At 39.8% G+C, this 12,893-nt stretch overlaps 1 protein-coding gene across 1 annotated transcript; it reads right to left on the bottom strand.

Moving 5' to 3' along the window:
- Window positions 1–1,532: 1,532 nt before the first annotated feature.
- On the bottom strand, window positions 1,533–7,551 carry LOC117559867. Its single transcript, XM_034236590.1, has 21 exons — window positions 7,412–7,551; window positions 7,264–7,334; window positions 7,085–7,180; window positions 6,876–7,000; window positions 6,326–6,469; window positions 6,160–6,246; window positions 5,908–6,072; window positions 5,738–5,834; window positions 5,436–5,653; window positions 5,198–5,354; window positions 4,713–4,921; window positions 4,515–4,632; window positions 4,188–4,387; window positions 4,005–4,119; window positions 3,757–3,926; window positions 3,587–3,684; window positions 3,374–3,504; window positions 3,015–3,204; window positions 2,788–2,929; window positions 2,583–2,703; window positions 1,533–2,512 (listed from the first exon to the last, which is right to left on the bottom strand). Exons 1-21 carry the CDS (start codon window positions 7,429–7,431, stop codon window positions 2,442–2,444), a joined length of 2,745 nt encoding a protein of 914 aa, XP_034092481.1. The 5' UTR covers window positions 7,432–7,551; the 3' UTR covers window positions 1,533–2,441.
- Window positions 7,552–12,893: the final 5,342 nt, after the last annotated feature.

Genomic DNA, 12,893 nt, shown 5'->3' with positions numbered 1-12,893 from the left:
GGTGGTATCTGGAGCATTCGACCAATCACAAACATGGAGAAGCGTACTGACAGTGCAGCGTCATACTTCCTGAATGAAAAGTCAACTATAATATTAGTCAAATATGAAGAAGTTAAACTTTAAACATCCATGACTTAAACACTTTATCCAGGATCAAAGCCACATAGTTGCACCTGCAAGGTGGACACAGCTGGTAAAAGAAAAAGTGTTTGAATGCGTACATTAACAGGTTTATGATATCACTGCCCCGTCCAAGACACGAGTGGATCTGACTTTAATTACATTTGACTCGAATGTTTCGTCAACTTAATGTGTTGCTTAAAATAATACTTCTGCATACAGTATGTGACACTGAGTGTTGCACAGCCAGATACGGCTCAGCTGACTCAGATAAGGAAATATATGATACATTATGATGTGAAAGGAATGATAATGGGCCATATCGATGTCTGCACTCACAGTGCCGCGGACTGTAGGCTACGTAATGTTACTTTGATCCGGTTACTTATGTTGTGGCAGATATTTAATTAAGCTTTCTTAACATAATAGTATAATAGTTATAATAGTCAGATTGCTATGAAGATGGGAGGTGATGTTCAATTCATTTTCACACAGTCGGTGATTTTGGCCGGCCGTCTTTCCTGCAACGGCAGTTTAAACTGTATTTCCTCCGCACACTGAGCTCTGATTGGTCAGCAGGCGTGGTGCTATCGCTGAGTTGATCTCTTATCCTGGAACCTATCCTGCTTCGGAGCACAGACTAGGTTCCAGGATAAGTCACCATGGAGATCTAGCCCGCTAAAAAGTGAACCAGCTCCGTAGTTCCGGAAATCCCAGAAGTTATCTTGCTAAACGAAAATCCTGCTTCGTGGTATACCCCCCAGGTCCCGACCAGGTTAGCCGCACAGCATAAGTTACCATGGAGATCTAGCCTGCTAAAAAGAGAACCAGCTTCGTAGGACCGGAAACCCCGAGCTTTCCCTGAAGTTAGCCGGCTAAGCGAAAATCCTGCTTCGTAGTACAGGCCTCTGATATTAATCCTACAATGAACAAATATGATATTGAAGCCAATTAACATTGGAGCCAATAAAGAAACTGCATAGTTGTCATGACAATATTCATATCAAATAGAAAAGACAATTTAAATGTACAAAGAGCTGTGTATCCTTCTCGTCTAGTTATGTTGTACAATGCTGCATTTATTTGGGGTCAATAGGTCACATATGGAAGCTATTGCAACAAAAAAAACCATTTTATTTGTTAGTTTTATATTAATCTAAAAACAAAATTGACTAAAATCCACAAGAAAAGAGGTTCCGACAGTTAGTGAAGCAGACCTATAAAACACAAGTGAATATCAATCCAATATCCAACCTAAATATACAATTAATTTGACATTTATTTTGAAGCAAAGCAGAAGTGAATTTGTTTTACTCTGTCATGCTTGAAAACAGATAACTCTATCTCCTGTGAACTTTGGACTAAAAGGGGTCTCTGTACCCTTACCTAGTCTATAGTGGATGAGTCCTCTGTTGTAGAAAGGTCTCATAGCTGCTGTCACTCTGTATCGCTAAAGAGAAGTCCTCCACCGCTTCACCTAAATCCACCCCGAGGTACTTTGTCTGCAGTTGTTGTAAGCAGTGGCCAAATGACTGGCTTTACAATACATGTGGCAATATGACAGCGTTGAAAGTCTCTAAAACAATACATGTAATGAAATGACAGAACACGATGGACGTTAGCTTTAACCGGGGACACAGAATTTGACGGGTAGCAGAATACGCTGCAACACTAGTACAGACATCGCCAAAAATTGAACAAAGAGTACCTGGACTGTAAGGAGATAAACTTTGTATACAGTTGTTCTGCACATTTGAAGTTCTAGTTTTTAAACTCAGAGTGAGCATTTTCAAGTATTTGAGGGTTGTCTTGGTCCATTGGCTGTGAATTCTGTTAAGGTTTGTTGTGTTCCCTAAAGGCGGAAGTGACAACATGCCAAAAAAAACGCCCAATCATGTTTTAGTGCGTCTCAAGTAGGCGGGGCAATAATAATTCAGAACGTCTTTTATTTAGCGCCTAAATCAACTTATCATTTTTAGTAGTTTATTATATAGGATATCATTGCTACATATGTTGATGCGTCTCTGCATTTTCTTGAAATTATGAGGGTACTGGTTGACACAGAACCTGCTTTTATTAATATGTCCCTTAAAAAATTGACCACAGAAGATGCAATTCATTGATAAAAGCGACTATATAAATAAATGTGGCTTTATTTTTTCATTTTTTTTTTTAAATACACGAGTCGTTACTGTCATCCATTAATATAAAAGGCAGTACAGTACATTCATTGATAAAACTGTTCCCCTGGTCCCAAACAAAACAATGAACAAAATTACATAAGGTGCAAATGACAAAATGTAAACGCTTGTAGAAAATATTCAAAGGTTAGCCAGAATAATTGCCCCAGAGGAGATCTGCCTTTGGCGTGTTGAGTCGGTGCTTCTTCGCTCTGCAAAACAAGTAAAGATTACCAACTGCACATCCAGATCGACTACATTTGTTCAGACTCGGTCACTTACCCTTTTTTACACCTGCAGGTCTTGAGTAGCTCTGACCTGGAGGATGCACACACTGGCCTCTGCAGGAACCATCTGCCTGGCTGCTTGCGTCACAAATCACTGCATCACAGTGGACATAGATCTGTGGACGGACAGGATAATTTATTACACATGGCTACATGCAGCAGTGGCTAAAAGACTTCAGATTTGGATTTACAAGTCTTACCTGGTCTTTCAGAACCTGGTCATCTTTAGTGAAAGTGAACATCTTTACAGAGAAGCGCTTGATGTGAGACGGGATTAAAACTCTGGAGTCACTCACAACGGGATGGAAAATTGTTGCATAGCTGTCATTGCGATTCTCACAGCTAGTGAAGGAATTCGAAAGTTAATAAAGCAGCAGTTAAACAAATGAAATGATAGTAGTTTATAGTTAGTATTACACAACATTACCTGTCCACAATGATGTCCCAGCTTGGCAGAGATGTCCTATCTTCATAAAGGGTTGCCCAACAGTTCTCAGCAATGAGTTCCAAGTGCGGGTCGGTAGAATGCATCAGCTCCACCTCAAAATACAGAGGCTGCTGCAGATATTTCACCACTGGATAATCCTCTGCTTGGTAGAAGAGCTCGTAGGATGGATCTGCAGGAGAAGAGTCCCGTTAGAGACAGGAGGCCTGGACATTTACAGTTTCATTTCAAACCTTTATTTAATCAGATCGGTCCCTTGAGATCATAGATCTCTTTTTCAAGGGAGACCTGCAAACAGTGTTTTGTATGCATGAACAAGATGTTGTAAATTTCCACCATGCCTTGGGAAAGCCTCATCTGCACCATCAGCTGCCCGGTGCCGATCTCTGCAGCGGGCTCATAGGTTCTTGGTTTAGCGCTGAAGGCAACAGTCTGAGTCTCATTGACCACATAGAAGCAGGAAATGGTTTGCCTATTAGGGGAAAAAATAATATATATATAAATGCATACATTGAAGGTGTTCATCTCCAATTATACAGAATCAAATATTTTACCTGTAATCAGGATCAACTGGTGATGTGTTGGCTGCTCCTTTGGCGTTGTTGTAAGACAGGCGGATCTCATTTTCATACATCATGTAGTCGTCAAAGAACTATTTAACAACAAAAATGCATTAACATTTGACAAAAAACCCTTTTGATATTTAAATGTGATTCACACTCACCGTTCTGGTGGTTCCACAGGTATCCACACTGAAGGAGAAATATGCAACGCGATCGTCGCTGAACTGTGGTGTGCAGGACTGGTCCTTTAGCGTCAGCTGACTTGGCTTCAGATTACTAGTCGATTCAACCTTCACAGCCACAGCGGTCATTGTGCCATTGGGGTGGCACTCTGGAGGAAGAAGCAGGCAATGTGTAAACACAAATCCATCAATTAAAGCAGCAAATATACTTACATGTTCCATCTTACCTGTTGCTTTTAAGGGGAAGTAGCAAGCCAGATAGAGATCAGCAAGCACCCAGTCGTTTGCACGATCCAACAGAAGCAGGTCAATTCTGGATTTGACTGATTCTGCAGTGAGCAGCTGTGGAAAATAAAGTAAAGTTAGCCAATGCAGAAGATCTATGGTGGGATTTTGTAGTTTTGACATACCTCGAAAACAGCGTCCTTGGCAGTGTATGGCAGAATGAGGCTGAGGTGTGTGCCGTTCTCATAGAAATTGTAGTCTTCAGCCATCTCAGCCGTCAGTTCTCGAGGTCCAACGATAGCCTTGAAATTAGAGCCGTGACTCCCGAACTTCACGCTGATGTAAAACTGGTTCTGGTCACAGGTGCCAGCCATGATGGGTAACACTAGAGCAGCAAAACATGCATTATCCATTTGATTGTGTAGCTTTTACTCTTATATATGTTTTATTTAATTTTAGAAAACACAATTTGCATGAAGATATTGTCAAAAGCAAATTCAATATGATCTCACCAATATCCTGCAGAGAGGCCTGCAGGTCGACCGGGAGAGCAAAAGGAGTTTCTTCAGGCAGGACGATCAACCCAAAGATCAGAGGGAGGAAGTAGGATGTAACCAAGCGCTCAGGATTCTGCAACAAATGAAATAAAAGCTCAGCAACACTGAAAATATGCTGGTACAAAGTGATATTTTGAATCTATAATGTCATACATGTTTTAAGACAACATCGGCATCAAAGGGCACTTGAAGAGAGAAGCTCTTGGAGCCATTAGCCAAGCTGTGTTCCTGGACTGTGAAGCCTTTGGCATTGCTCTCCTCAACAGTGAGGACCCCGGTGGAGAAGGTGATGTTCCTCAGCTCAACGTCATGGAGGAAGGTTCCCAAGAGAACGCTGAACACCCGAGTCTCTGGGACAGTGTCTGAAGAACAGAAAGTGGCAGGTTTACAACTTCTAAACCAGCCTCAACATTGATAGAGAAAAATTGAGTAGTTGGATTGAGTGCTATTTAAAAAACAAAATAGTGCCCTTTGTAAGCAAAAGTAGATGTTGTACTTGGCTTCAAATCCCAACCAAACACACCATTTTGCCAAAACTGAAGACTTTATTTAATGGGTTTAGCAGTCTTTAGGATATATCCGAGCAAGCCAGAGTTCAAATGTCATTTTTTTCATACCTACTAGAAAATGTGACTTACCATCTTGGATTTGGGGAGATTGAGGCATCAGAGGGGTCATGATGGGGAACAAAACCTTGTATCTGGTATCATCTTGGGTGTCATCTTCTCTCCACAGTACCTCAAGCATGGGCTCCACAAAGTAGGTGATGTGGTACTGGTAATCTGGGGCATGGCTCTGCAATAATTCATGACATTTCAATAAAACATGCAAATGCAATAGTGACTCTTGCATTTCTAATCTAGAGATTTCCCCAACCTTGTAGTAACCATCAGGCGAGCCCACTGGGATCTCGACGACAATGTGGAAGTCTGTGGTGCTCAGTGTGTACCCCCGTGCGGCCATCTGAGATCTATCAAGCCTCTGCCCGTTGATTCCCATGTGCATTTCTGAGACTGTAATTCTGCCGTCCAACAGAGGAGTCACACGGCGAGGTACGTGCCAAGAGATCATATCCTCGGTGAAGAGGACTCCACCTGTTAATGACAAAATTGAGCTATTGAGGTTAACTGTGCAACAATTAAGCTTACTGTGAAAGCAATATGTTGCTCAGGACTCACCTTTGGGACAAGCAGCTGCCAAGTTCACTACATTCAGACCCTGTGGTGCCATGTAGTAGGCGCTCACCCTGAAAACTTCCATGGGGACTCCAGCCACCTAAAGAGAGGAGAGGTTTAATATAATTGACGAGGGAAAGGAAAGAAACATTGTATAGGAGTGTGTGGCTTACATCCTCTGAATAAGTCTCTGCTGTATTGTACGGGCTTCGCATAACCAGGCGACTAGAGGTAGTTTTGGCAGCGTAGCCGGCTTGTTCAGCCTCTTGCAACACCATGGCCACTGGTTCTGGGGTGTAAAACGTCATCTTCCAGATACCTTGTGATGCACCAGAGGCCTACAGGAAAGAACAAATAATAATTAAATCCTCATTGGTGTAGGGAGGAATTAAACTGTAGTATCTGAACAGTTTAATTCAACATACTTCAAGATTGGCGTTGAGCTTCTCGTCTTTACCATCCCAAGTCTGACCCTTAGCTTCAGCATCAAGGTTAGCCATGTGGTGCGAAACCTAAAACAGAAAATGGTGGTTTTAGCATTCGTTTCCATACACACAAGATGGTGGACTCATCAATGTAAAGATGACCTACTTCCATGTAGTTCCTGTCGCAGAGGATCTCCCTGGAGGCCCAGCGAGTGTAGCTGCAAGTCTGAGACACATCATGACTGACCACGTCTGATGGATTCTCGCCATACATCTTGAGTCTCAAGCCAACGTTAAATGTAGCATCATCCTATAAATATAAAAAAAACTAAATTAAGTGAAACTGCCTAATATTCTTTGGTTCCAGCTTCTTTGTCATTGAAAATGTAATATCCTTGCCTTCAGGTACACATTTGAAGTCTAAATGGATATTTGTGTATGTAACAAACAAGTCAAGAAAGTACCTAGTAGATTAATTGAGGAATACAGTTTTGAGAGGAGCAGTGCTAATATTTTAGGGATGTACCAAACAAAAAAGGGAAATGTACTTTGGGTCTTTTAACGGTAAGGGGTTACAAATAAATTCAGGGAAACACAAAAATGGGAGCAACCATGTGTTTGTTGAGCCATTAATTAAGTCACTTGACAGAATTAGCACAGCTAAACTTGCAAAAATTACATTGAATGCTGTTAAACCACTTAAGCTCAAAACAAACCTTGTTGTCCACAAAGCAGCCCATCAGGGAGGTGTAGATTCTGGTGTTACCCCACGGGTCAGACTCCATGCTGTATCCACACTGAGCAGCCATGCTAGGTGTTAACAAAATGTGCTTGGTGCCATCTGAGGGGAGAAAATAAGCTTTGTCAGGGACCCCTTTCCTCAGTGATGAACCAATCAGCTGCATTATTAGCAGTTAATACTTACTGATAGCCTCCACCTCAAGCTGGTTTCCCACTGCTAAAGCCTTGTCCAACGACAGTCTCATTACATTTGCGGCACAGTCAGACCTTAACCCACTGCCTGTTAAAAGAAAAGGCTTGTGAGGAGAATGTAAACCGACTTAATATGCTGTGTAAAATGACTTAATGAGAATTGAAGCTTACTTGACTGCGAATTTAGCTTCACATTAGGCCTGGCTTGACACAAGATGATAGCTGCAGCCATCCATAACAAACTTGAACACATAAAACACATCATTTAGAGACAATTAAGTACACACATAGAAATAAATCTACAAGAAATGTAACTTACATGTTCCCAAGCCTCAGCATGTTGCAGCTTGTAAGCAGTAAAACCAAAAAGAATACAGTCAGTATCAGAGCTTGGCAATGTCCAGCACACCTTCCAACAAAAACACAAGTCTAAAATGAAGGGGACTGGACGATTAACTGAGACATCAGCAGCTGCTTTATATTCCACTTAACGACAAAGCACAGGTGAGGCTTGTTAAGGATTCTCCACACACACACACACACACACACACACACACACACACACACACACACACACACACACACACACACACACTGCGGAAGTTTATGAAGAGTATTATGCGGAAGATGTGATGCAGCATATTTTTGGTATAGTCATTTTAATCTCACCAATATATAAGAGGTGTATTGCATCATGTTATCCCTAAATATATGTGTGGGTATATACATTCCTGTGTATTAATAGTTGAAGGAACAAAATACATTTTTCCTCTTAAATATAGAGAGGTTTTTTATAGATTCCTGAAACAATGTTCCCTTTTTCTTTAAAGTAGATTAGCGCAATAGTCTTTTTCTTTCACTTTTACCCTTTTCATCAAAAGGGTGCTTTAGGCTATTTTTGAGGGGTAAAATGCAGAATTACTTGTGAGTTCTGTTTTGAGTGAAAAGATTACCCTTTTGAGTGTTTTTCTTGGTTAACCATTAGATATAGTGGCTAAATTAGTTCTAAGTTAATTATGCGCATCCTGCAGGCCTTGAGAATTTAGTCACACAGTTAAGAGAGACAATGGTCATTTTAGACTAAGGGTAAGCTTACTTCGGGTGAATAAAAGTTCAGAGATGATTGGGGGGGTATGAAGACAGTTAGGCGTTGTTGGTGAGCTAGTTCTGAGGATGTCATGGGATAATGACTGTTATATTCCCAACAAGTATGGCTTTCATAAAGAAACACATGACTTGGGTGATAAGATGTGTTTTGTTGTAAAATGGGCCCGTTTGGTTTTCTGCTGGCCAGCGCTGGGTCATTGTGACAAAGCATATTTTGCGTCTGCCAATGAGAGGACCTGAAAAGATGACCAGCTGACCTCACCCCTTCCTTCTGTCTTCTGGTATATGTTCTGTCGATTCCTGAGTTCGGCCTCTCTTCACATGTTGTCAGGACAGAAGGATCTCCGCAGCACGCGAACAGGGCAGAAGTGGGCCGGCTACTTCTTAAAACATTACAATATGATTTTAGTATATTGTATTATATGGTATTGTAATGTATTATAGTGCATTGCATTATTACCTTTGATAATTAAAACAGATTGTTTAAACTGGTATCTGGGTGTTCTCTGTCTGATTTCCTTCCTGTTATGATTTTAAGCAGGACTCGTCAAAACGACACGCGGAGCCGAGTGGGGTTATAAAAACCTCAAAACTCCAACAAAGTGGTGACCCAGACGTTTACGAGTGGGCGTTCAGAGGGAGTCACATCAGCAGCCAGCGGACGAAGCTGTCCAGGGGTGACACCTCGAAATACTTTCTGACAACTAAAAACAGAGCTCTATACAAAATATCAGGTAAGCACGGATACCCGTTACACTCAAAATCTGTGATTTGGCTATATTCAAATTTTTTAGAGTTGTCAGGAATATTTCTCAGTGTCTAGTCTTCACGCTAAAGATAATGCAATGCATATTTTAGCATAGGTAGGTAACTAACTAATAATAATAAGATTAATAAAGCAACGGTTAGGAACCTCGTGGATTTTTCAGAATCGCACGACTAACTCGTTAGCTCCACGTGAAGCGATGAGGACTGTAAGATGAAGGTGAAAGGCCCCGTGCGTTTTTTTCAGAAATCGATACGGCTAACTCGTCTGGGGAGTTCAGTGGTTTCTAATGATTCCATCCAGAACTAAATTGAATAATGTTTTCCAGTCTCATAGGAGCTGCAGTTGCATTATAAGTGAATCCAAGGGGAGATACGCAAATTTCAAATAACCATTTTGAAAGGACCGGAATCTCGTTCTCTTGTTCTGTGGGGTTAAATCTATCTGGCCAAACGTGACGATAAAGAGATTATGTTATCTGTTGAAATAAACATCGCACCATAAAGCTGGATAGACTGTACGGGGAATAATTTTCTGTGAATAATTACTAATAGATAAGGGAGAAAAGTCAGATAAAGAAATGCGTGGTCACCAGGGGTTAAAGAAAGCCCCCCTTTTTCTTCACAGCTTTCCTCTAATTGCTGAAGCAGCAGCCCGAAGTGTGACTGCTTGTGCTTCTTCTCAAAATGCCTCAAAAATGGCTGCTGAGCGTTGAATTTAAAACAAGGAGTGAATAATCAACGACTGGTCTGAAGTTGGAGTGAATAACATTGAAAATTAATAGATCAATGTGTCGTAGATATTTAAATAAATAAGAAACTATAATTTGTCGTTTTTAGCATAGTTTTTGTGGGATGCAGTTACGTCACATTGTGGTTTTCATGAGAAGTTTTGAGAACTGATTGTTACTATTGCATTGCATTGTGAATTTTGTGCTATTTGTCATTAGGTAGTTTTTGTAATATCATTAGTAGACATTAATTGTGTTTATGAAGAAAGAGTAAGTAAACAGGAGGGATCTGTTCATGTTTAAACATGACAGAGGTGCTGCACGAGGCTAAAAGCACACTGTTGGCTAAACACAGAGAGGTGATTGATGAGAGAAGCTTGTGCAGGAGCAGCTGCAGGGCACAGAGAGAGAGAGACAGGAGAAGTAGATGTTTTGAAGAGTTCAGAGAGAGTACAACTTATATAAAGTTAACTACTAGTCTGAAGAATGTTATATTGTTTTGTGAGTAAACATGAAGTAAAAATATAAGAACAACATGCTTATCTAGGTTAACAGAAAGCTGCTATTAACCAGTTTCAGCAGCTACTGTCCTATCTGTGTTCCAAAGAGAACATACGTTGCATTTACAATTCATATTAAGAAAGTTCACAATTGATACCATTAAAGGCCGTTTTGGATTAATAGGGCGTGTCTGTCATAAACATTCGTGCTCGGATGGAATAAAGTGTTGAGATGTTCTCAAGAGTGGGAGTTTTCACAACGCTTTTTAGTTTGTATTGAAACAATTAAGTGGTAAGGACAGAAAACTGTTCCGTGATGATTTCTTTAGGTTTTAGCTTTAGTAATGGAGATTACATTTTGTGAGGAAACTTTTCCACCAATAATAACTGTTCAAAATATATATTCATTAACTGTAATCAGATTACTTGTTTTTCAAATATAGCGCTAAATACAGTTAGTTTTGTGTTCTGTTACAAATCTAACCTGCTTGTAACACAAGTTAGATAAACAATTAAAAAAATAATAGAATAAGCAAGTGGTTAAGGAGGTTTTCCTGTTTTGCTCATTTGATTTGGAAATCAAGTAAGGAAGAATAGTGTTTTATGAGAACTGTCATTCCTCATGGTTTTTAAAGATAAATCATCAGTTTGTTTGGACTTTGAGGTAAAAATAGGATCGGGGTGGAGAAGGAAGACCTTTTTTGGTTTCAAATTAAAAAAAGATTTTAAAGATGAAGTTTATTTTATTTTTTTCTGACTAGAATTTTAGAAGCAGGACTTCAACTAGACAAGATATTTTACGATGTGGTTTTACTACTTTTAATGGAGTAAATAATCTGGGTAGACTACTGCCATTGGTTTGTTTTAACATTCACATGTTTCAGCATTCCTGACCATATAGACATTCAGCCGTTTTATTTTGTAACCCTTTGGGGGAGAGATTTAAATTGAGTTTTTCTCCAGTTGCTGATTTGCTGTGATTATAGCAGCACTGGATAGTTGTGCGCCACCTTTGGGTTGTACTCTGAATCAGTGTGTTGGTGAAGAGTTGCTCACTACAGAAACAGAAGAACTGTGCAAAGAACGCATCTCTGAGGAGGGTTTGACATTTTGCTTGGGCCTTGTTGCCGAGGCAACAGTGGTGTGAAGAGGAACTGCAGTTTTTGGGGATTCCTGCTGTGCAGAGGACAACGTGTGTCTGCTGATTGTACCACATTGATCCAGAGGTTCCTTCCCCCTCAGGACATCCCAGTGCAAAACAAGAGTTTCATTGATCCAATTCACTACAGCTGCAGAAGACAACACATCACTGACTGTTCACATTATGACAAGTTCTGAGACAGGCTTGTCTCAGATTGTTCAGACTCTGAAGAAATTATGCGATGATTTTACAGCATAACTGTGCAAGAGTTTTCCAGAGGGTGGTGTACAACAATAGGTTTAGTGTTTGAGAAGGGAGGCTGATTGTTTAAACGATGGTCTGGAATACTGAAAAGATTAAAGTTTAATATCCTTGTTTAGCAAACAACACATCTGATTATTAGGTCACACCTAATAATCTTGACATATAAACTAACTATGAGTAAAAAGATGAATGGATTTTATATCCTAGAGAGGGTTAGTTATGTTGCGAATACTTCACAAGGTATTTGCTAATGTATTTTGAAGAACAAATAACAAGGACACAAGTCCAATTTTGTTTTGTTTTTAGGTTAAATTGTCCATTACCAAAACTGTTCACCTTATGTCTAGATTTGGACTTTGATGGTAAGGGAGTATTTAGGCTTATTTTTATACATCTGACATTTTCAAATATGTTGGCTATTCACTAGATAGACATTGGTTAAGAACTTTTCTGAATATTGAATATTTGTTCCATTTCTAAATATTCCTATTTAAAAAGTAATTTTAGAGTAAAGAAGACTGATGCTGTAATTGGACATAATGTGAGGCCTTCAATCACCCATTGTAATGGTGCATATTATTGACGACTAATAGGGAGGAGGAGTCACTCGACCCACCCTGCAGTGGTTTTTAAAATCTTATGCAGCTTCACAGGAAGCGCACGGCACCAGATTATGAGTTTGGAAGACTAGCGTCACCACCTCCTAATGGACATTAATTTAGTTAGTAATTAACTGACATTTAGAGATGTTAAAGAGTAAAAACATACCTACCATAAGTGATAATTCCTAAATTTAGCTACAAACCATTGATGAAATGACTTCTGTTTTTAGAATCCTTGATAAAGGAAGGAGTGATTGTTACATATTCGGACACCCAAGGTTCCACGCACTGTTAAAGAGGTTAACATTGTTTTTAAGTGGACCAGATTTGAAGATAAATGAATATGAGTTATGAAATACATAGCAGAGCTTTACAGATCCTAGTAATGGTTTGACTCAAGATGATAATTATGTGCACAAGTTTCTGAAATAGATCTATTAGACATTTGAATATAGATTAGGTGTTGATAAACTGCAGTAGTAGTACAATAAGGAAGTGACATTTTTTGGCTAAACACTTTTCGGGGAAATGTGGGAAGCAGCTGTCTCAATGAAAAGTTAGAGATATCTTGAACATTATAGTTGTAATTGTGAATTAATAAATGATGGCGCTCCATATATACATATTTGTGTAGACAAAGGATACTGGCCTATGCTGAAATGTCAAAGTCTCTGCAGAGCACGACACATGG

The sequence above is a fragment of the Gymnodraco acuticeps genome, unplaced genomic scaffold (genome assembly GCF_902827175.1).
Source record: "Gymnodraco acuticeps unplaced genomic scaffold, fGymAcu1.1, whole genome shotgun sequence".
Classification (NCBI taxonomy): Eukaryota; Metazoa; Chordata; class Actinopteri; order Perciformes; family Bathydraconidae; genus Gymnodraco; species Gymnodraco acuticeps.
This window is presented reverse-complemented; position numbering and strand designations above follow the sequence as displayed.